This window comes from Sinocyclocheilus anshuiensis, unplaced genomic scaffold (genome assembly GCF_001515605.1).
Source record: "Sinocyclocheilus anshuiensis isolate Anshui unplaced genomic scaffold, SAMN03320099.WGS_v1.1 scaffold1509, whole genome shotgun sequence".
Classification (NCBI taxonomy): Eukaryota; Metazoa; Chordata; class Actinopteri; order Cypriniformes; family Cyprinidae; genus Sinocyclocheilus; species Sinocyclocheilus anshuiensis.
In genome coordinates, this window is record NW_015547723.1 from 78601 (window position 1) to 102020 (window position 23420).

At 39.5% G+C, this 23420-nt stretch overlaps 1 protein-coding gene across 1 annotated transcript; it reads right to left on the reverse strand.

Moving 5' to 3' along the window:
* Positions 1–4935: 4935 nt before the first annotated feature.
* On the reverse strand, positions 4936–22869 carry LOC107704230 (heparan sulfate glucosamine 3-O-sulfotransferase 3B1-like). Its single transcript, XM_016507120.1, has 2 exons — positions 22008–22869; positions 4936–5035 (listed from the first exon to the last, which is right to left on the reverse strand). The coding sequence occupies exons 1-2, from the start codon at positions 22583–22585 to the stop codon at positions 4936–4938; spliced, it is 678 nt and encodes a 225-aa protein (XP_016362606.1). The 5' UTR covers positions 22586–22869.
* Positions 22870–23420: the final 551 nt, after the last annotated feature.

Sequence of the window (23420 nt, forward strand, 5' to 3'; positions counted from 1 at the left end):
GGAATGATTTGAGTTAAATCTTCTAAATCCTTCCAACCAGCAATTACTGAAACAATAAGTGGACTGGCGGTTTTGGGATTAAATTACAATTGTCGTAGTTGCACACAAACAACATGGAAGTGTTGCCGTGTGGGCAACAGACTCCCTGTTGTTTACAGCAGAGCATATGGCTCTTGCACTCGTCTCCATTCCCTAGAATGCTTTGCTCCCCTGGAGGACAGAGGAGTCACCCAAGGCTTGGCTTTGCTCTATTCCAGCCAAGGATCTCTAAGATCGGGTAACACCTCAGCTCCATAAGGGGTCTCCAGGGCCAGCTGTGTTTTCAGTACATGTCAACCCTACAGAATGTCAGCCAGCCCTTAGAGTGGAAAAAATAGCTGGAAACACAGACGACAGTGGCCAATGGTCACTATAGAAATAGAGTAGTTTTTGATCAAATGCAAAAAAAAATGGTCTGTAAACAATCTTAAGACTATGAAACTCTAATAACTGTCTTTATATTGATTTAAAAATTTCATACTAGCATTTAGGCATCATAAGGTAGGTTTCCTTCCACATGTTTTCATGCATTTTTTGAGATATCCCCAAAAAATATATATATATTTATATGATTCACCACTTTGACCTTTATCATCTCAGATGCTCAGGGGGAAAAAACAGAAAATTGACACTGGTATTGCTCAGGAAAGATACAACACTGCGAAAACATTTTGACCTTTTGTTGTGACAACAGCTAATTTTGTGCGATATTGCATTTGGGGAAAAAAAAATTGGAATGGAATCAAGACACTAAGATTTCCAGAATGCATTATGAAAAAATATATGCTTGCATGAGGTGGATACTGTATTCAGTACAAACACAGGAATATGCATGAAAACAAATTTACTTAACAAATGCATCAAAGAAGTTATGTGATTTTGCTCAAAAATCATGTGACTGAATAATTTGATGATTACTATGAACTCTCAGAACTGTCTGAATGTGATAGTTTTGTTGTGTTCTTTAACAAATAAATGCTCATTAATACAAAAATGAAATTTTCAGCTTGGATGGAAACAACTACTGATATCAAGAGCTGGCCAGTAATATAAATACAACAAAATTTCCTACTTTTAAACTTTTCAATCTGCCTATATGGCACACACACACACTTCCAGGAAAAAAACTTTTTTGGGAAATAAAGTAGTTTGAAGCAACCTGCGCAACCAGCAGAACACAAAAGATCCCTCATACATCCTCAGGTGACCCATATAGGGCTTTGTAAGGTTTTAGTGTCCATGGCAGATGCTGCTCCACCACACTTTCTAACCCAGGTGCAAATCACCTGTCCCCAGAGACTGCACTGCCCGAAAAAGAAGAACTGCAGTCTTGTTTGATAGCGAGCCTGGTGGCTCTGACCAGCAATAAGCACACCAGTGTGTTTGGTGGATCTCACCACAGGTACATGGACAGAGATGTCCTTTCATTAGAGGGTCAGTGGGTGGGCTGCAGGAATGTATCCACTGACTGTCTCCTCTATATGAGGCAATATGGAGAAAGAAGGTGTACTAGGTACCGATCTAGATGCTGCACAAATCCTTCTCTGAATCATTTGAAAAGAAACTACAAAGACAAGCAGTGGTCATTTCAAGTGCTACAGGCTGGCAACTTCCTGAGCTTCTTGTACTGTGTTTGTATCATGTTGGGTTGGGTATTTACATATTGTTGTATAGCTACCTTAGAGAAAGTCTAGAAAACTATTCTAAAACCCCAGTTATTGCTGTGAAAAAGGTAGAGTTCACTGAAGCACAACCTGACTGTTTGTGACAGCATGATCAATAGCTGTCATAACCTAAATCTGCCATTAAATAAACGCGTACAGTGTTTTGGCAGCAACAGCGAAAAATGAAGTCAAACAGAAAAATGAATCACAAAACAAGCCATTAAACAGTAAATATATACAAAACGCCAAATGGCAGGCCGCATTACTGAATCTTCAGCTTTATAGCAAAATAAATCATGTCTTGCCTGAGTTGTTGAACGTGAATTCCTTCCATTCACTTTCAGACCAACTATTTTCAGTGATGACTGTATCAAAATCTAGCTTATATTTACATATTTTTTACTTTTTATATTATCCTATATATGGTATAAGGTGGAGGGGAGCTCAAAAGGGTCATGTTCAAATATGGTGACCTTCCTCAAAATCTAGCTTATATTTACATATTTTTTACTTTTTTATATTATCCTATATATGGTATAAGGTGGAGGGGAGCTCAAAAGGGTCATGTTCAAATATGGTGACCTTCCTTGACTTTTCAAAGATTTCAAAGTCAAGAAACTACATGTAAAAGGCATACTTGTATAGGTTTAATAAATAAAAAAAGTTCAAACAAATAGTCTACTGAAATGTACACATGGTGATTTGCTTACAATGCAGATTTTTATTTATTTATTTTCTCTCACTGAGAATTCGTAACTGGTCTTACAATTTCTTTATTTTACGTCAAGATGTAAATGAATGCTTTAATGGGAGAACTGAACCGATTCAAAATTAGATTTTTCTTTAGAATGATGCAAAAATAAAACCCAGAAACACATTTTCAAACTCAATAGTCAATGATTGTTTATCTATCATGTCTTATACTACAAGGCGGCACATTAATTGTGATCAGAGACAAGACATAGTCAAGTTGTTTGGTAAAATATATATTTTATTTTATTCTTCATACAAAGCAAAAGTATGAATGTTCAGTATTTAATTATCTAGAAACATCTGTTCCATTTTTCACTTTCATGGTGTAAAATTAATTTTTGATACCACAAAATACTTGGTTTACATGTCTTCCTCATCATTTGTACATAAAGATCATTTCTAGTCTATGTATTTGTGTTATACTCAGAGTAAGACAAGCATTTATAACATCTGGATATCTCTATGAGGTTGAATAAAACTCAACCATTAAACAGATGCATCAGCACACACTGCCTGACCGTGAGCAAAGATATGAAACTTTGCTCATTCCAACTTTTGACAGATCAGAATTCATATGCAGTTCACACATAATCAGTGAGGGATAAACTTTACCCAGAAAATGCCTGAGCAATAAAGCTCCTCTTCGACATCCTGGGACAGTTGTTTCTGAACCAAAAAACTCAATTGCACTGGTATAAATCACAGGAGGCCCTATGGGCGAGCATTTGATGACAATTTACTTGACCCTATTTCACTGCCATCATTCAACTGATTTGCTTTTAAATGCAATGTGAATGCAAGAAACAAGCTTTGATGATTTGATTACAGTTCACATTGTTTCTCTTTTGCCTCCTCAGAACATTTGATTACTTGATGAATTGAATAAAGTAGGAAAAATGCCTTGGGAAATTTCCCTTAATTCAGACTCGAAGGCCAACAAGAATCGTATGGCTGTCCTCACAGCTGATAAATATTACAATCTCCTCTCTAAATGAAAGGAAGTTGGCTTAGCATAGCACAGGACTGGTTCGAGGCACGGCATGTTGTAAAACAAAACAAAAATCAGGGAGCTGATACAGAACTCTTTCATTTTTTTTTAAATGCAAAAATTTGTCTTCAAACAATTAGACATTTCCCTCTGCATTTCATTTTTCAGTATGTTAAATAGGGGTGAAAAAGGCGAAGATTCAGTACATTCGTAATGCTATATTCTGCCTTAAAACCTCCCTGTGACCTAACCCCTTCAATTCTGCTCCAGGAACAGCATCTCAGCCTGACGTTGGCGTAAAAAGTGACATGTTGGCTCCATGCACCCTTCAAACCCTACACCTTGTGAGCTGATCCTGAATCAGGTGCTCTGAGTGAACAGTAACCAGAGCTGCACGAAGCCCAGTCATTCATCTTGCCTTCGAGACAGCCGCCATCTCAGTGGTCACGGGATGAATTTCACAGATAAAGAGCAACCGACTGTTTCTCCACGCTTTCAAGTAGACCAAAAAGCACAGGAAGGCTTGCATGAGAAAAAGATGAACAATGAGGCATCTCAGTGCAAGCTTGTTAAAATCTGGCAAGAAGAGGAGAACCGAGATGTGGCGGAAAACGCGTTTTGATGGGATGAACGAGAAATGCTACTCTTCACGTTAGGGGTTTTATATTCTAGTATGAGTGAAGCTAGATAAAGATAGGGGCCTGCCATCTATGAGGCTTATATGTCATCATTTGGCTCTTGCTTTTTAAACAAATCCAGTTACTTTCAATGCTATCTTGACCTTTGAACCTTTCAGACAGGACAGCAGGCCGTTTCTGAGGCAGGAGAAAAGCTAATCGATCAGTTCAGATATGTTACGCGATTAGCATAATGTCGACATGCTGCCTTGCTGTTGTCCGAGATACGATTTAGCCATCGATGGATTGGTCATTCATTACAGGAAAGGCCAGTGGTTGACTCTAAACATGAGTGACACTGCAAGTAGCAATTAGGGCTATTGATCGTCATGTTATTGAGTAAAGGGACGCATCGGATCAGCTCTCTTGCTTATCAGCCGAACGTAGTAGGACCCAGGCCAATATGGAGTGTAACAAAACACGAAATGCGATATTTCATCACTAAGATACACATCACTAGACAAGCAGAACTGAATAAAGTCGCTGTTGGTTTGTAAATGCACAATACCCGTAACAAGCTGTTTTTGTTTGTCAAACCATTTTCAATTTCGGAAGCACCATTAAATTCATTGTGAATGGAAAAATGCACAGCAAATCAAAAACGTGGAATGTCGGTGGTGAGACTAGAGTTGGGCCGGACGTTATGTACAGTATGGTTAGGCAGCTTAGTGAATTAATTGCTTAGAAATTAAAAATAAATTATTATAAAATAGATTTCTGTACATTTTACATATATATAGCAATCATCTCAATGTCTTTTTGCCATTTCAAATACACAGAAAAAGAAAGAAAACAACAAGTCCTCCATTCACGGTTAATCCCAACCAAAGTTATGTCCAGTCATCTGGTAGAACTTCATGTTGAAAGGTCTGTAGAAGTCTCTAAGTCCCTCCAGGGTTTTAGGCATTAGGTCCCTATGGAGAAAGAGAGAGAAAGGAAAGGGGGTTAAGATGGAGGTCTAATGAAAACAAAACTTTGCATAATGCAATCAAACAGATGGAGCATGTGGCACTCCTCAATCAATGAGCTGATTCAAGGCCATGATTCTGGGTCAAATGTGATTAGCATCGGTTGCTAAACAAAACATGCATTCAAACGTCACAGATGCATACACCATGTTAAACGGCATGGCTGCTACTTAATAGTAAGGGCTTTCTAATGTAATACAGAAGCTTTGGAGAAGTGTTATTTGCTCCTTTGTTTCCTAAAAATCATGCTTAGATCAACCAATATTGCATTTTTATAAGTCTGTTCATACAGACACAAAAACATAATATGCATTATGAATATTGAGTATTGGCTATTAGTATCATTAGTATTATAATCGCTGTTATTTATGTCTATTAATGTAGAGTTTGATTTAGAAGGCCCAATATTCAAGAATTAATGTTAAAAAATATGTATATTTATTTATTTAAATGCCCACATATATATATATGATTCTGAATCTGATTCCAATAGTGTTCCAAAGTATGACCTTAACAACGGTCTTACACTACTGACCACACAGATCTAAACAAAGACTTATACTTCAAAGAGGCTGACACAAATGACCACACTTAGCAAAAGCCTTCAAAACATATGTGCATTCCACATGAAAGTTGTTCAGCCTTGTTTAAAGACAGCGATCCACTTTTAAGACAGTTACAGGGTGAAATGGATAGGGTACGTGCAGGATCGCAATCAAGGGACATTTTTTAAATGAAAAGTGAACATGCATGTTAACGCCAAACAGGCTTGGGTTTCACAACCCCGTCCAATCAGGAAGAGTGGATTATAGTGGAAGAGGTGATAACAGAGGACTTTGATGGACACATGGGGGTATGGATCCTATTTCATTGGCACACGCGCTCAGAAACTTTGACGTGTCAAAAAGTGCAGAAACACATCTGAAGAAAGTTTAGCTTCTGCTGACTGAAAATTTCAAGGCATAGAAGATGATATGTAATGAGAAATCAACCAAAGAAAATAACAGAACACCAAATTTAAGGGATGGAGATAAGTAAAGATAACAAAGTGTGAATTTCAGCCACGCTCAGACGTCAACAGACCTAGAATGAGCCTCCTTGGGGTATCAGTCTGCAAACAGATAAAGCTCTTGTTGGCCTGTTGTCTCTGGAGTATCGAGCCTTGTTGTTAGCACCAGGGCTAATTTACTGCCGCATTGTGAAGTGCGCTGTCAGCATCTGGTGTAATCCTGCTTTGCGTATTTACACCCTGTGGAAACGAGGCTACGAGCAATTCAAAAGTCTGCAAACAATTTGTTGAAGGATATCACACACACTTCAGTGGATCAGTTTATTCTATCTCTCCAAACAGTCTTCAGTAAAAGCCTGACTATTTTTACCACTGGTGTTCTCTAGTTAGAGGTGAGAGCCCCTCAGCACCAAAGCAGAGAGAGGTGTCATCATAAACAAAACCCACGGAGAGTGTTTCAATGCGGACATACATTTCAAAACCATATACCAGGTGCTGCTGTAGACCTAGATTTTTGCTGCATTCTGCTGTTTTTTTGCTATACAGCAACTGCAGAGCACTAACTCTCTGTGCTAAAGGATTTTAAAGGATCACACAGCTGAAACTATGTGTGCAAAAATCCCCATTTTGTAATTGAAAATCAGGCAGCGCTGGATTCAGAATGGAAGAACGGTCTAAGGCTGCAGGAGGTAACGTGTTGATTTATTTGATGGAAAACTGTTGGCTGATTTGTGTGGTTACATGGCATCTCTAAAGAGCTGGCCACAGATCCAATTATGATAATATCAGTTTGATTACCGCTCTGTCAGAACACTGGAGTGAGAGTTTGAGGGAAAGAACACAAGGGGGAAAAAAAACTCATTAATCTCTGTGAAATGAAAACAGATTATGTTAGTGCCTTTTTATACAGTGACGCACTCTCGCACCCTCATCTGCAAGGTTTAACTGTTTATCTCAAGTCTGGAAGAAATATAAATGTGTTGGCTTACTAATATTTAGCCTCTTAGTGTGTGGTTTTAGAAAAAAAACGTTTATTTACTAATTATTGCACAATAGGAGCAAACCAGCTGTATGTGTGCATGTGTGGTGCTAATGAGGTGAAGAGATAATGCAGGCTTTTACTGTTAAATGAACCACCCACACTTACTGTGCTGGGGAGTAAAGAAACATACACACACACACACACACACACACACACGCACACACACACAAACACCGCAAATACAAAACACACACACACACATATATATCCCTGTATATAAAGGATTAAAATAATAATCTAATAAATGCTAATAAAAAGAAGGAGAGATGAATGGATGAAAGGAATAATAGAATGATAGAACCATAGAATGTTAGGTAGATAGAATGATAGGTTGATAGAATGATAGATAAAACGATAGATAGAACGACAGACAGACAGACAGACAGACAGACAGATAGATAGATAGATAGATAGATAGATAGATAAAACGATAGATAGAACGATAGAGCAATAGATAGATAGATAGATAGATAGATAGATAGTTTGGACCAAGAAAAGTGGGAGAAGAAAAAAGTTACAAGACACAAAAAAAACTTAAAAGCCTCCAATAATCCTCTCACCTCACTTCTTTTACTTTGGCAGAGGGCAAAAGAAAAGGGAGGGAGGGAGGAAAGGGGTTGAGGAAGACAAGTCGGCAAGCTCTCGGAAGAACAATAGCCTTTCTTGCCTGTTTTGATTTATGAGGTGCTTCTTTTTAGACATTCCGTCAGCAAACAGGCAAAGCTTTGACACCGGGGCCCTCTTTTTTCCCCTCTTTTCTTTGAAAACCGTGCATTGTCCTTCAATGATCTGAAAGAGCAAGGGCCGTGGAGAGGCCAGAGAGAAAAGGGGGAGGGTGACCATTGAAGGATGAGTGGAAAGCACTTCTCCAGCTCTCTCAGGGCTGAGCGAGAGGAGGCTGTGGAGAGCTCTTGAGCCGAACGTGTGCCTCGCCGGCACACAGGCGCACGCTGCCACTGGAGCAGGTAAAGATACGCTGCGTATTAATTATTAAAATGGGGATTAAAAAGTGGATATGAGTGCTCGAAATGATTCTACTGATAAAAAGGGTCACTCCTCTCAAATGATGAGGCAAGGTCAAAGACTGCCCCCGTTTTTTTCTGTCGTAATTCATTCCTAGTACAATTCTGCCCATGACCTAATGGTCATAGCTGTTTTGGATCAACTTTGGATGTGCGTTTAGTGCATCTTGTTTAAGCTGGAGAGAACATCAGAAAGTTCACTTTTTTACTCCAATATAGGATCAGAATGATCCTGAGGGGCATGTTGAAAGGCTTTCTATCCAGTGGAGATAAATCGACAAAGGGAGAAAATGACAGACAAAAGCACAAGAGAGAACAAAAGACACAGAAGGGAGTTTTTATAACAATGTTTTTGTCTTCTGTCGTATTTGGTTTGTTAAGAAGAGCCTGTTTTGCTTTAGATAGACACAGTAGCCCCCCAAAGAGCCCCCAAGCTTGCTTTATCTATGATCTCATTGCTTTCAAGTGACAAGGATTATAGTATATCTGTCTTTCAACTCTGGCATTGTTATGTTTATATTCAGGCCAGCTGATTGGGACTAGAAGCATGTTTTATATCTACCGCTTTAAAGTCTTGGAGGGATCAGAGAAACACAGACGTACCTGCACTTTGGTTCTGAAGAGCAAGTCAAAACAGACACATCTTTGGAACACCTGTGTGTGTGTGTGTGTGTGTGTGTGTGTGTCTTTGATAGACATCTCCTAAGCAAAAGAACTCACCGCTGCTGCAGTAGCTGCAAGCTGAAGAGCTGTTTGAGTAAGCTGCAGTGCAATAAAGTCTCAGCAGTCAAACTTAAATTAATTGCCAATGAGTTTAACAGCTCAGCTGCTTGGGCTTGGTATGCTAGAAAGATAAAGACCAGAGCCGCAAAGCAGTTACAGTGATGTGAAATAGCAGTCCTTGTGCCAGAATGGTAGTCTGAGAGTTTGCCTGTGCGTGAGAGTGAAAGTGTGTCATAATCATTAAGGGTTAGTAAACTCAAAAATTAATGCTGTCATCGTTAATTCTCCCTAATTTTGTCCCAAAGCTATATATGACTTTGAGTAAATTGTATACATATATACGCTTAAATAAAATCTGTTAAATAAAATCATACGATAATACAATATTCAAATTTATAAAATAAAAATACATTTGAATTTGTGGTCAAAAGATTTGAAACCTCATATGGGTGAGTAAATAAAAAAAGTCCTCTGCATCTGCAACTAGTGGTTCACATATTTTAGCCTCTGTTCCATAATCAGACTATTGATTACAGTGTTCTAACCCCAGACTACCGGTGTCACGAGGATCAGAGCGTTTGAGTGACACTTCACCCTACCAAAGGCTGGCACTCTTACCCCTAACACTTTAGACTATCAGAAGTGGAGGATGGAAAAAAACAGACGTGACATTCATGCATGAACAGACGATGGCTAATACTAGAAAAGAAAGAGAGGGCTTGTTCAGGATAAAGTCACTTCCACTTCATGAACGGGTGAGAGTGAGCTGATAAGCGACTGTCTCTCTCTGGGCTGAATTATTTTACGACTAAATTGTGTTTTTTTTTTAATCTTTTTAAAGTTCTAGTTTGAAGCTTGACTTCAAGTGACCACTTCTTTACCATGTCTGGAAAGCCTGCCGGGAAATATAGATTCTGTCTTCTACGGAGGCCGTGTGGCTACATCTGGTAAATCCAGGCACCTCCCAGGCCGCTCCATACAGACCATATTTTCTGCTCTTTGTCGTCATAGAGACCTGAGCGAGGTTGTAGTTTTGAAATACACCCCGCGGAGTCTGGAGCCTTGACATTATATTTAACCGCAGAGCAAAACTGCAGCCGTAAATCTATGGAGCAAAGCTGGATTTTATAGCGCAAGCATCAGGAGAAAGGTAATGGGGTGGCGAGAGGAGAAAGGAAAGAGAAAAATAGCGAGCGACAGAGCCAGGATGAGCATGTGTGCAGCAGCTTTAAGTTACCGCTGTATTTTGAGAGGTACGCAGCCACTTAGAGCCCCCTGACGGTTGGTTTCCTGAGTGAGAATTGCCAGAGATCTCCTCTTAACCTACAAAGCTGAAGTCAAGACTGTAGATAGCACATGCACGAGTGTTTTATGAATATCCCAACTTCTAATGGCTATATTTTACCTTTTTCTCGCCTAACCTTTCTCGTTCCACGTCTAGCTCTTCCTCAGGTTTCTCCTCAGCCTCTGATCTTTGCCATGTAACCCTGGCGTGAACATAAAGAGGTGTAAACGGCCGTCTCCATCGGGCCCGTCTAAGGTGTTGGTGTGTCTAAGCTTCAGTTTCTGACATTCTTGCTGACGGATCTCGTCACTGGATCTGCATCCGACTGACGGAGAAAGCCTCTCTCACGTGGAGCGACTGCTCTGATGGATAAATAATGAAAGAACGGGGAAGGATTGCAGACAATTCTGACCTGCCTTTCTCCGAGAATAGACACACTCTTCCTTTAGAGTCGTCTCTAAAGAGGGTTATACCTTAATGTTGATCTAGTTTCTCATTAAATTATTATGGCTGAGCTAGCAGCCAGGCTCAGACTTTCTGAAAACTACTTTATCGGTGTCTTAAGGGCTAAAAACATCTGCTTGAAACTGTGAACGGCTGGCCCCTCAACACTAAAGAGAAACATTGAGTTGTTTAATCTGTATATTTTCTGTCTCAGAGTAGGGGGCTTTGGTTTTGGGATGAAGACTGGTCTGCTTTGGGGTGTCAAGGGCAGAAAAATAGATTTAGGTCTCCCTGTAGTGCTGTATATAGAAAGACATTGGACATAAAGTGAGTATCGTGAGAGAGGGTATCTACTCAGCAATCATACTGAGGTCTAGGCTTGACTTGTGCCAACCACAATTTCAGGCCCATTTTCTTTCTTCTTTTCTTTCTCTCTCTCGCTCTCAAACTCATTCGAAACCACAGCAGCCTCTGAGAAGGGCAGAACACGCATAAATCACTGAGACCTCGGGCTCTGTACGTTGCAATCTGCCCAGACTCTGTTTCAGCTTTATTTGCTGCCATTCAACACCTACCAAAATCTCTTTAAAACAAGAGTGGGGTGTGTTTTCTGCTGTCCGATGTGCACATTGAGTTACGGCCCTACGGTCGTGCCAGCTGAGTGGAATTACTGTGTGTTAGCAACAAGGCTGCACAAGAAGAGCTCTGAATAAAAGATGGAGGGATGAGACAGGGTAATAAAGTGCACTTTTCTCTCACTCAGGCATGCATTTTACAGTGCTGTAGCATGTACTGAAGAGCCATTTGTAGGACTAGCAACTTTGACTCTATTGGAGAGGTGTTTCTGTGATATTAGGGTCATACCTAAAAAAGCAAGTAGGGTGAATTTGTCACGGCTCACCTGGCCCAAAAGAGTCAAAAGAGTCCAAGTCTCTATGATATTCTGGTCTCTGAATATGGCTCAGGTCTCTCTTTCAGTGCAAGTCTATTTTTGCCTGTTTTAAATGTATTTTATGTGAAAATTAAAAGTCTGATAAGTTAGAAAATGAAATATTTAGAAAAATTAGTTAGTTTGTTGAACGCAACTCTATTTAAAAAAATAGACTTCATTATAACAAATCGCCCAATGCATATAATTACGTAATTATTCAGTAGTGACTGTCCCATGTTCACTCGCAGTAATTCCACAAACAATAGCCTTTCCACTGAATCTACTTGAGTTATTAGCAGTGATCAAGCAATTGTTTATCTTGCTCTTGCTAATCTGCAGTGATAAGCTTGTTTACTTTGGGTGTTTGTAGAGGGTGTTAACGGACTCAGTCCCACACTTCATTTACATTCCCACTGAGTGACACAACGAGTCTCTAGACTGTTAGCGGTGTTTAGTGTAACTAGACTTGTTGAGGTTTTAACTTGTTTACTACGGCTATTAGCAAAGCTACAAAGCCAAACAGTGTGCAGATTTGACTTGAGTCTAAAGGTTGCCTTGTATTTTTTTTCCACATGAAATTTATACTTTATATATACATCATTTATATATACATACAATTGATGTACACAAATTTAAATGTTTCAGTGACTCACTACGATTGAAGCTGGAAAGTAAAAAAGTTCTGCTGGCATGTCAAAAAGATCATCTCATCAGACAGTAGGATACCTCACTAGATTGTTGTAAAATTGGCAAAGAGACTTCCAAGATTTCAATCCATTTTTCACTTTTTAAAGCCATCACACTCAAACACAAGAACACACATGCATGCACCTATTACATCCTGTTTTGCTTGGCACACGATCTGCTCCAGCTGAGGAGCTTTTGAAGACAGGTGAGCTTTAAAGAGCTGGGAATTTCCTCCAAGTCTGTCAACCGGTTACATCAGAGGCTTACAGCACAGCTGCATTACTTTGACGCTGCAGGTTAATGGTTTACAAATTCCTCCAGACTAGTATTCTTCATTGCTAACCCACAATTAGCTAAATTATGTGGTGATAGCACCAGAGATGACAATTAAACTGCACGTATAAGACAAGAAGACTAACAAGAGCGTAGAGATCTCTCCTAAGGCAACTCCACGAATGTTTTTTGGCCAATAGCCTAGCTACAGTCCACTTTGGTATCTCAGCGCCAGCTGAAGACAATATAACTGGTGTGAAACACAAAGAGATCACTGTCAAACGCTTCTGCTGAAATTAATCAGCCGAGTGCGGATGTCACAGGTGTAATTTGATTTCAGGGGTTGCTATTTCAACAGGCATGTTGATGTATTGCGAGTACGATGACAAATGTTTTTGCTTTCCTTTCTCTCTGCTGTCCGTGTTCCAGAAGGCCTTACGGTCTCACAAGAAACAAGATCTGAAGTCTTGGTGCCAAGAAGACAAGCCATTCAACCACATAATGCAGATTTGAAGAGACATTTGAGAAATGGGCTATGAAACCAGGAAAAAGCAGTCAACTAATAACTTGCTAGCTTGTTTTTTTTTTTCTGATCCTGATATGACTTCAGCTAATGATATTTCTATTGGTTGCTGATGTAAAAACATACAGTACTACGGAGTATTCATGCAATTAAGGATGCACTGATATTTAAATTCTGACTGATATGTATAATTGTACTTATTTTCATGTTATGACTAATAAGTAAAAAAGGGCAATTTTAAAATTGCATTCTAAAACTAAAAAAAGGCATCACAGCATTATAATGTATTTTGCAAAAGATTTAAGTGTTATTAAATGCATTATAAATGATAATGTAAATTAATGTATATGCAAATTATTTAAGTTTATTAAAGGCACAATATGTACGATTTTTTTATTAAAAAACCACTGGAACAGTTTTATATATTTTGCTGACTTGTGTACGTTCATTATCCAAAATGTTTCGAAGAATGTTTAAATCCAGAGAAATAAGCGATTTTAACTAGTGACACGGACCGTGTCTATAGTGTCATTGTGTCGCCTGCCAATGAAGTCATACACCCTCGATTTCCGTTTTTGTTTTGTAGAAAACATGGAAACACCCAAGACGTTTTAATATGCTATGCATTTTATTAGACAGGTGACGACCGCACAGAGTAGCATTATAACAGAACATTCAAATGTATCTAGTATGATAAAACAGCGCTGCTTACTTCCGCTGCTTTCCGGAAGGAGCGGAAGCAGTCGACTGTGGCATAATAAAAGCTCCGCTGCTTTCGAGCCGTGTGTCGCGCTCGTTCAGTGGCCTCGTTTCGCTTCGACGGCTTTCAGCCTCACCCTGCTTCATAGTACGACGTTAATAAATCTTTAATACATTAGCTCATCCATGAACATGATTTCTGCCCGAGTCCCATCGGATTGCTTCGGCTGTGGGGATGAAGACGACAACTCCCATGATTCCACACTCAGTCACGGCGTCATCAAACTACGCCTTTGTTTCTTTGTTTGTTTTGAATACGCGCCCTCTTAGTGGCAAAAAAATAAATATTGTGCCTTTAAATGTGTTATTAAATGTTAAAAGCATTTTTAAAGATTAACTTTGATGAAGGTAATCTAAACTTAAAAATAGGGAAAAATAGGGGAAATGAGCATGCATTACTGATATATTAAAAATAGTGGCAGATAAACAATACGGTATCTATTTATTGTGCATCATTAAATGCAATGCAATCAATAATATAATATAATATAATATAATATGAGATTATGAAGTAGAAAGTAACAGAGTAAATCTGTTCATTACTGACAATGTAGAAAAGTAAAATTCTCAGTATAAAAAGATGACATACAGATCTGTCATATGTTTTTACTTATTTTCTAATAGCTGGTTCTTTTCCTAGAAGAGCAAGAGAGAAAGAAAACAATGCAAAAAGCTAAAAAGAGAAAGTGTGAGGACAAAAGTGGTGACAGTTCCTGGGCTACAGGGATACACTGGCTTTGTTGCCCTGGAGCTCAGCTCATGCTGTGCTCCTCTGGGCACATCAGCAGAGTGTGTGTGTGTTCCTTTAATTGTCTGCTCTTTTCTCGCTGAGGTTAATGGAAACCTCAGGGGGTCTCTACTTCTCTCTGATCCTCTGCTTTTCACTTTCTTCACAGAAAGTCACACACACACACAAACAAACATTGTGTCTCTAAAAAATCATCTGCAGTCAGCGGTTATACAGCATCACTTCAAGTTTCTTCTCACTTCTCACTGCTTCTGCTAATAATCCTCCTTAGGGCGTCAAACTTTCAGAAAATGAGCTCTGATGATCACACACTTGGGAGGAGACAGACCTGGTAGGAGACATGGGCCAACAATTACCGGACCGCGTGCTGAAGCCCCCAGGCTCCTGTAAATGCTGTTTATTTAGCTACAATGAATGAGCATTTACTTTAAGAAAGAGAGCATTATTCTGACATCCGACATCCAAATTATCGCCTCGTATAAAAAGAGCCCAATTCACTGCAAGCTCAGAGGGAGGGACCGTACACAACAGGCCACTGAAATCAAATAAAAGGTGGAAGGGGAAGGGTTTTCTCTTGCATATTTCTCTTGTTTTAAACTGTCCAATCAACCAGAGAGAGTATACGTAAATGGTTTCCCAATACTAGGAAGAATGATCAGTTATAAACAATCCCTCATCTCCTATTTGTCCTTGGTTGCATATGTTGGGTGTTTGAATGCGTGTATGAGAGACAATATTCCAGTAGGAGGGTTAGAAACACGAGCGTTTGACATCAAGTTCCTGTCTGCCTTTATTTTATCCTCCAGCAGGCAGTTTCTGCTGAGGGCGGCCATGTTCTTTTGCTTTTCTCTGGAGGAGACTGTAGTTTCTCAATGGCAGACCACCACAGTGGGCCTCTACTGTCCACCTCTCCCCAGGCCATCCCTTTCACAATTAGCCAGTGATAATTTGGTGAATGAAAGCCCCCTTCTCTAGACTAAGACCCTCCCCCGCTTTGTCTACCCCACTGGTAAAGCCATGCCAGCTCAAGTAGGGGCCCACTTTCTCTCTCTGACCAATGTGCCCGGTTGGGGGTGGCCTTATGTGGGCACTGAGGCCTACAACAGCCCCGCCTCTGACGGTGGAACTAGAACTCGATGTGGGGCCCGACTCTCGAATATGAGATACAAGGAGAGAAGACACGTTCAAGAGGGTCTTTATGTTCTTCTACAATTACACATCATATTTAAGTCAAAATGTGAGGATTAGCAGAAACACAAAGAGGAGATGGACGAGAAAGTAAGATGGACAGAAATAGTAAAAAAAAAAAAATAAATGTTTCACTTCTCAGAAGTGTGAGAGTTGAGTTCCACGAGAGGAGAAAGCAGAAACGGAGCTGAGGTTGAACACAAAAGCAGAGTAATCCTTTGGTCTAAATGCTGAGCATTTAGACCAAATGCTCTATGCTGAGCAGTTGCTCTATGCTCTATGCTCTATGCTCTATGCGGAGCAGTTTTGCCAACACTAAAGCATCATTTGGAGGCAGTCCTTTGAATGTCCTCAGTCAGCTCTGATCAGGCTCTCAATAAAGGATGTCAACCTGCTGACTGCTGAATGGATGACCGGTCAAGGTTCAGATCCAGCTGAGTGGAGGAAGTCTATTCTACTATGAGACCGAACTGCTTTCATGGATGCTGCTCCTTAATCCTGACCTGGGATCAGTTTATAGTTTTAAATTACAGCAATTACCAAAGTGACTGCAGACAAAGAATCTCAATAAAAAAGAAAGTACTGAACCAATATTAATAATAAATTATTCAATTCAAAATAATATAAATATATGTATACACACAACATATTTGCATTTTTTGGAGTCTAATAACTATTTGTGTGTGTTCAGGCAGGATGAGGACTTGATCGGGTCTCACCTGCAGTGCAGATGGTCTTTACAGAGGCAACGTTGCTCAACTGATTCACAGATAACCCAAGCCACAAAGACCTTTAACCCAACACCACACAGTGTCCGCCACAGCGTAAACTAATCAATACATGTAGTCCCACAGGGTCTAAGCTGGCTTGAGTCATTACTTTGTGCTTATCTGTTTGAGTGCTGGGGTGTACGTTTCTTCTACAAAAGTCACCAACCATCTTACCGCACACTGCAACAAAAAAGTAGTAGGGTAAAAACTGATAAAAAAAAACAAAAAAAAACATTATTTTTAATGTTGATTCCTAATTCCTTAGAATGATCTTTTAATTTATGTCAGTGTGGCAAGAAAACACATTTTCTATAAAGTTGTTCTCATGGGCTGCATGCAATAACATTAAAACAATAAACAGCGTACTCTGATTCACAAACAAATTACTCTTCTAAATTATTCTTTTCAGTGAATCAAAAACATACAGAGCAACCAACTGACTCTGATGAATCCTTCACTGAAAGAACTCCCTGAATCCATCAGAGCAGTCACCAAATCAAGTTATTCCTTTCAGTGATTAAATATTTAAATAAAATATATTAAAAATAATAAAGCAATATAATATAATATGCACTGATGTTAATTTTTAAATTAATATTTTTTGTAAAGTACCAAATTAGTAGCTTCTTTGTATAGTTTACAACATTAGTTAAAACTTTTTCATATGCAAGTAAAATAGACAATATAAGATGACAAAATATGCCCAAGTGAATCATAATCTAATCCTATTGAGAGCTTGTGAGTCAAAATCTGTATGAATACCTAACCCTTGCAGCCAACTACAGCTCACTGTTTACCAAAACACACCGTAGGCACAGACAAACTTCAGTTTGATCTCACCCGGTACCACTTAGACAAGGTGGCCCCTGCTTTGTACAAGCAGGAAGGAGGGGGTCACTGGCCACAGCGTCCGTATGGGTCATCTACATGGTGGCGTGAACACCCCATGGAGTGTGGGTACAAAAGCAGAGGCATCCATCCAGAACTAGCCATTCCATGGATGGAAGTGCTCATCTGGACAAGGTGGCAGGGGGTCGCAGCCCTCCAAGCACTTCAGAACTTTCAAGTGGCATGCTTCCAAGAGCGTTCCCTGGTCCGATAGCGGAACGGGATTTTCTGCGGAGAATTACGGAACAATGCTCCACTTGTCCTTTTGTTGGCCTGCAGTTATGGACCGTGTTGTTTAATGGCTGCTATTCAGAAAACACACCCTTAATCTCAGGATGGACTCTGGGATTGTGCACTAAAGAACTGCATTGTGCTACTAAAGGCGCTTTTCCACTGCGTGGTACGACTCGGCTCGGTACGGCTCAGTACGGTACGGCACGGCTCGGTTCGGCTCGGTTTGCGTTTCCACTGCAGTTCAGTACCGCTTTAGAGTGGGCGGGATTATTCACATGTCATTATAGTTGCGCCGCCTCTACTGCCGCGACTCCTAAAAAAACTTTTTCATTCCGCGTCGCCCCATCAAGCTCTCACTGCCGAGCCGTACCGTGCCGTACCATGCAGTGGAAAAGCGCCATAGATACCTGACTTTCAAACACTCGCTGGAGAAAGAAACACAGACTAAAAGTAACCAGTTGAGTGCCTGTTTACTGTATGGTTGACTACCAACAAGGAGGAGTCGACTAAAAAACTGCTCTGGTAGATTTGAAAATTATGTAATATTAAGTCAAACACAGCACCAGGGCTTCCACAACGTTTGCCGTTCCAGCTGGGACCCTGTCTGTCTGGGTGGGTGGGATTTTTGAGAAGCCAACTCAACTGCTTATTAAATCATCAGAGTCTCCGCAAAAAAGCAGCAAAACCAGCAGAGATTTTGCAAGGTCTCACAAATCAGAAAAGTAGTTGAAACAGAAAACTGCGAAAGGAGGATTGCCAAAGTTATTACTCAACAATTCAATCCACTACGACTTAAGCTATTCACTGTAATATCTCTTACAAATAAAGTGGCAGTTGTTACAAACTTTACATTGACCAGACATTCTTGGGAAAAGATCATAACAAAATGTGAAGTGCCTGCAGATAATGTTTGAATGTCTATGAATCATACACCAGACTTACACTATCTAAAACAGCCTGAACAGGTCTAACCAGTACCGAGGAACAAAAGCTCACCTGCCATGTCTCTTTCTCTAGCTCTCTGTAGCACAGAAAGGTCTAAAAAGGTTAATCACAACTTTCTGATAAACAGAGTTAACACATCCACAGTAAAACACCTTATTTAAAATGACTTGCATGCTTTCAGTGCGCTGGGATCATTTTAAAATGCATGGTTTCTGCACTATGAACTCTTCCATTACACAGCAAATCACTTCGCTAAATATGGGACACTCTTAAAACTCAGATTTAGAGTCCCGTTCAGTCCTGTGAGAGAGACAATTAAAAAAAATTAATACTTTGGCCATTTCACTTCTTTAAAAAGACAAGACCAAACGGTCATGTCAGCACAGTGTGCTCACCTCAAGCGCTCCGTCTGTCTGCACACACTCCCCAATACCGTTTTAGACCAGGTCACACAGAGACATCGGAGACAGAAAAGAGAGAAAAAAGTAAGAGCAAAAGTAAAAAAACAAAAAAACAAGTCTGCATTTGTTTGTGCCCTATATCTTCAATTCAAACAGCAGTGGCCAGATATAGAATTTCGCTGTGGCATCGAATGTCCAACTCAAACCAGATGCAATGACGTGTATCCTGTAAAACTTGAGACAGAAAACTTTCTCATAAGAGTAGAAAACAAGCATTATACCCTTCAACGCCCAGTGTTTTCATCTTCTGGATTTTTTACATGTAATTTATCGACAGGGCTACTTTCAATCAACTATGTAACTTGGTAAAGGATCTGCTCTTCGTCAGGAGCATTTTTTTTAATTAGAAGGAAAAAATTGAATAAAAAAGCATTTTAGAGGAAAACCCTGGTTTTATATCCCAAATCCACTGACCAGACAACTTGAGACAACAACAAAAAAAAAGGTTACTTAAAAAAAGACCTGCCCTGGTGATCTTTTGGCAAAAATTTAATAGAAATAATTAAAGTTACAATCAACATTTCTGACCACTTTATTTTCTCTTTATACGTGTTTTAAAAAATAGCATAATCCATGTGATCAATTAATTCAATTTAGCAAATGAATGACATGTAAGAATCTGAACAATTTTGGGACAATCTTGACTGATTTTGCTGGATCAGCCTAAATTTGCATTAGACTGAAGTGAGGCCCTGGCATTTAAATAATGAATCAAATAAATCTTTTTTCCTCTCAACATGCATGAATATAATTCCCTTTTCATCTAAACTGGACTACCGAGCATTCACTACAACGCCCATTCTTTCACCCGTCCTGTTTTTTGTTATAGGGGCCCTGAAATGTCGCATATATTTAAAAGCACTGGGATTTCACCCCCTCAAACCTTTGGAAATCCGTTTAGAGAGACAGGCGTGCAGTCCAGTACTGTTTTATCAACTTATTGAGTGTTTCTTTCCGCTCTGTGTCTGGGGTAAGCAGAGACAGACTCTGGGGCAATAAATCCCCCTTTCTCTTTTCAGCTTCATTTTATACAAGCTATACATTTGTTTCATCTTACAGTAAAACATTAATAATGTTAACAAATAGCTAATCAAAATGTCATCACATTTAAATAACTGCAACACAGGCCTATAAGTAACTAAAAAAAATCCTAAATCTACTCCGAAAGTTGATTTGAAACAAATGTCTGGAGTTCTTACAGCGAGTGTAGGCTAATGAATTTATGAGCTCTCATACTGTGTTCTGGCACGTTAGTAGATCAAATGAAACAGGCCAATTAGTAATGTCCAAAATAAATTTCAAATACAAGCCGAAAAGTTTAACATGCAAATTTACGATTTGTAAGAACAACACAAAAAGAAAAAAAACACAGCTGCGCTGAGCTAAACTTACATTCAAGACATTATAAACAAATCCAGTACAATTCACAAGATACTAATTTTATTGGTCCCATTATGTCAAATTACTTTCATGTATGATTTTTATTTTCCATTTAGGCTATTTCTCTTGATTCAGACACTTAAACACTTGCGCACCGAAAATTAAGGTCAGTCACACTATTGAAATGCTCTCAACATTGTCATCCAACTTTATAAATCGACAGTTAATAATTTATGTCATTTCTCCCTTTTTTTTTTTTTTGGTCAAAGGGCAAGGCAAAGTAGGCTACCTGTTTTGATTTAGTTAGGCATCAGCCGACTGAACTTTCCAATTTTAAAGGTTTACAGTCCATTTGTTGCATCCGTATTTAAGAAAATTGTAGAGTAAAATTGAGCTCTTGGGCTAAAAAGGAAAAAAAAAAATGCAGAACGTATGTTTTAAAAGTTATAAAAGTGAGCGCAAAAGCAGAGGTCCGTTAACCTGCAATGATTAGTGTGTCCAACAGAGACCACTGTGTCATCTGCGGTCGGATACGAGTCTCCTCAAGACATTACAATCACAAAAAAAATATATCATTACCGACCTATTGTGTTTATTTGAATAATATCCGTCTGAATTCATGTGTATTTGAAGGACTGTGTTCAACATTTCAGCCCCGGGTCTAATAGCTCGACAGTAGCAGGAACAGCGGAACCAAAGTAAATGTTTAAACTGGAATCTGAAAACTACTGCAACTGTGCGTTTCTAGATGACTGAATGGAAACCATACAGAACATGCCATTTACATAATAATAATTACATTTGATTGCCTAGAAAGGGTTGAGATCGAGCCAAAGGGTAAAATTACATAATGAATGACAGATACAACAAAAAAAGGCCAATGCATGAGGGAAGACAAGGTTAAAAAAGTTAAAAGGTGCCTATAAAATAGTGTTAATTTGGTTCACGTTGCTTATTAATAAGAAACACTCAGCAGTCAAACAAACTATTAACGCTCAGATAAATTATGAATTAAAAAAGGAGTAGCCTAGCTAGCCTATATGAATTCAAAAGCCGTGTAGACTACTTTATATTCTCCGTTTTCTCTCATTTTGAATATACCGTAGGCCTATTTCTTATTTTATAGAAACATTAAACAAGTTGCAGGATTCCATTCATTCCAATTAAAGTTTAAATTTAGCCTACCATTAATTTACGATCTTACAGCTCTGAATTTTCTTTAGTAGGCTAATTAAACTCAAAGTGGTCGTAAAAGGACAACGAAGTTATTAGTTAGTCAATATGAATTACTACGTAGTTAAATGTGGCAATTAAACTCAACTCAAGTTTAGTCGGGATTAAATTTACAGCTCAAGTCTCGTTGAAAAGAAAATGCCAACACATTGTTAACACACACACACACACACACACAACTTCTGAGGATCAAAAAAATAACACATTAAATTAAAATTCATTCAATAATAAATAGTTAATAAAAATACCAAAAGCTATTTTGGAAAAAGTAGGGCCAAAGTGAATTTATTATGACCTACTTCCCTTTAGAACAATATAAGCGAATGGAAGTATATGATGTGTAAATTAGCATATTTATTACTAACGTTCTTACCTGTACCAGTCCATTCCGTTGTCATAGTTACGGTCGAAGAAGTGAGGCTCCGCTCCGACCGCGCGAATATCTGGATGCACTCGTAGAAACTCCAGCAACGCGCGCGTCCCGCCTTTCTTCACGCCGATGATGATCGCCTGAGGCAGCTTCTTACTGCCCGAGCCGTTGGAGAAACTTGACAGTAGAGAAACTCTCCTGCCGTCGTCCGACTCCTCAGCTCGGTCCGCGTCCGCTTCATCTTTAGAGAAGTCTCTGGGAGCTCTCCTGACCGCAGGCTCGTCATAATCTGACTCTACCTCCGTCCACGAGCTCTGCGGTCTGGACAGGAGCTTGGACATCATCAGGTCCGGCCGGCCACTTTCTGCCTCGGCATATTTCCCGAGGAAATCCGTCTCCTTCGCTCGGTTGTTATTATTATTGTCCACAACTAAACTCGGTGGCATAGTGGCACAGTAGCCCACGCAGGAGTACAGCATGTAGACCCAGAGGAGCAGCATAACGAAGAGGAGCCCCAGTTTCTTCTTCACGGGACTGACAGAGAGTGCGTAAAAATGGTGACAGAACAGGCTATATTCCATAAGCCCTGTGCATGCAGACCATCACACTCCAGCTGGACATATTGACAGGTAACGTTAGGTACAGTTCTGTCCAGGTCGAATCCCCCCTCAGGAGTCTTTAAAAGCCATTGGAGTCCACAATAAAATCCTCAGACGTGAGGAAGTATTTCATTTCAAACCCAAATTGAACGGGACATCTAGGAATGCGAGTTCAGTCCGCTGTTCTCGCTCATATCTGCGGGAAGAAACGAGAAAACTATCGAGACCGAGCAGTGCACTTGATTCCCAGCCGCAGATGCTGCTCCCGGCCGCATCCTCGAGTGACTGAGCGCTTGCGAGAGAGTAGACCTTATACCGCGCTGATGCGTTTGATTGACAACAGGGCCAGCCTACCGCTGAGCGCTTATTTTAATAAAGGCGGGGCTGTTTAAAGACGCCTGCCAATCAGAGAGCAATATAGGCGGGGATTTTAGATAAGACACTTGGTCGCAGAGCCGGTTAAACGCTCTTATTGGATAGAGAAACATTAGACCGGAATCCTTTTATTCCAGTTTTTGGGAGTTTCCAAAGTGTTACAAATTTTACGCAGCTGAACGGTTTAGAAAGGAATCAGGATTTGGAAAGTTCAGCAAAGTTCTCGTACAAACTATAAGCCTATAGGCTATATTTATTTATTAAATCTTAGCATACAAATATGTTTGTATAGAGGCGCATTTACTTCTTGCATATCCTAATAGCCTAAACTAAATCAGTTTTAAAGAGTAATTATTCTTCTGGATTAAGCAAACGTAAAATGAACAATGTTGATTTTTTATTTATGTTTTTATTTTAAAATTTCTATGTTCATTTAGCTATT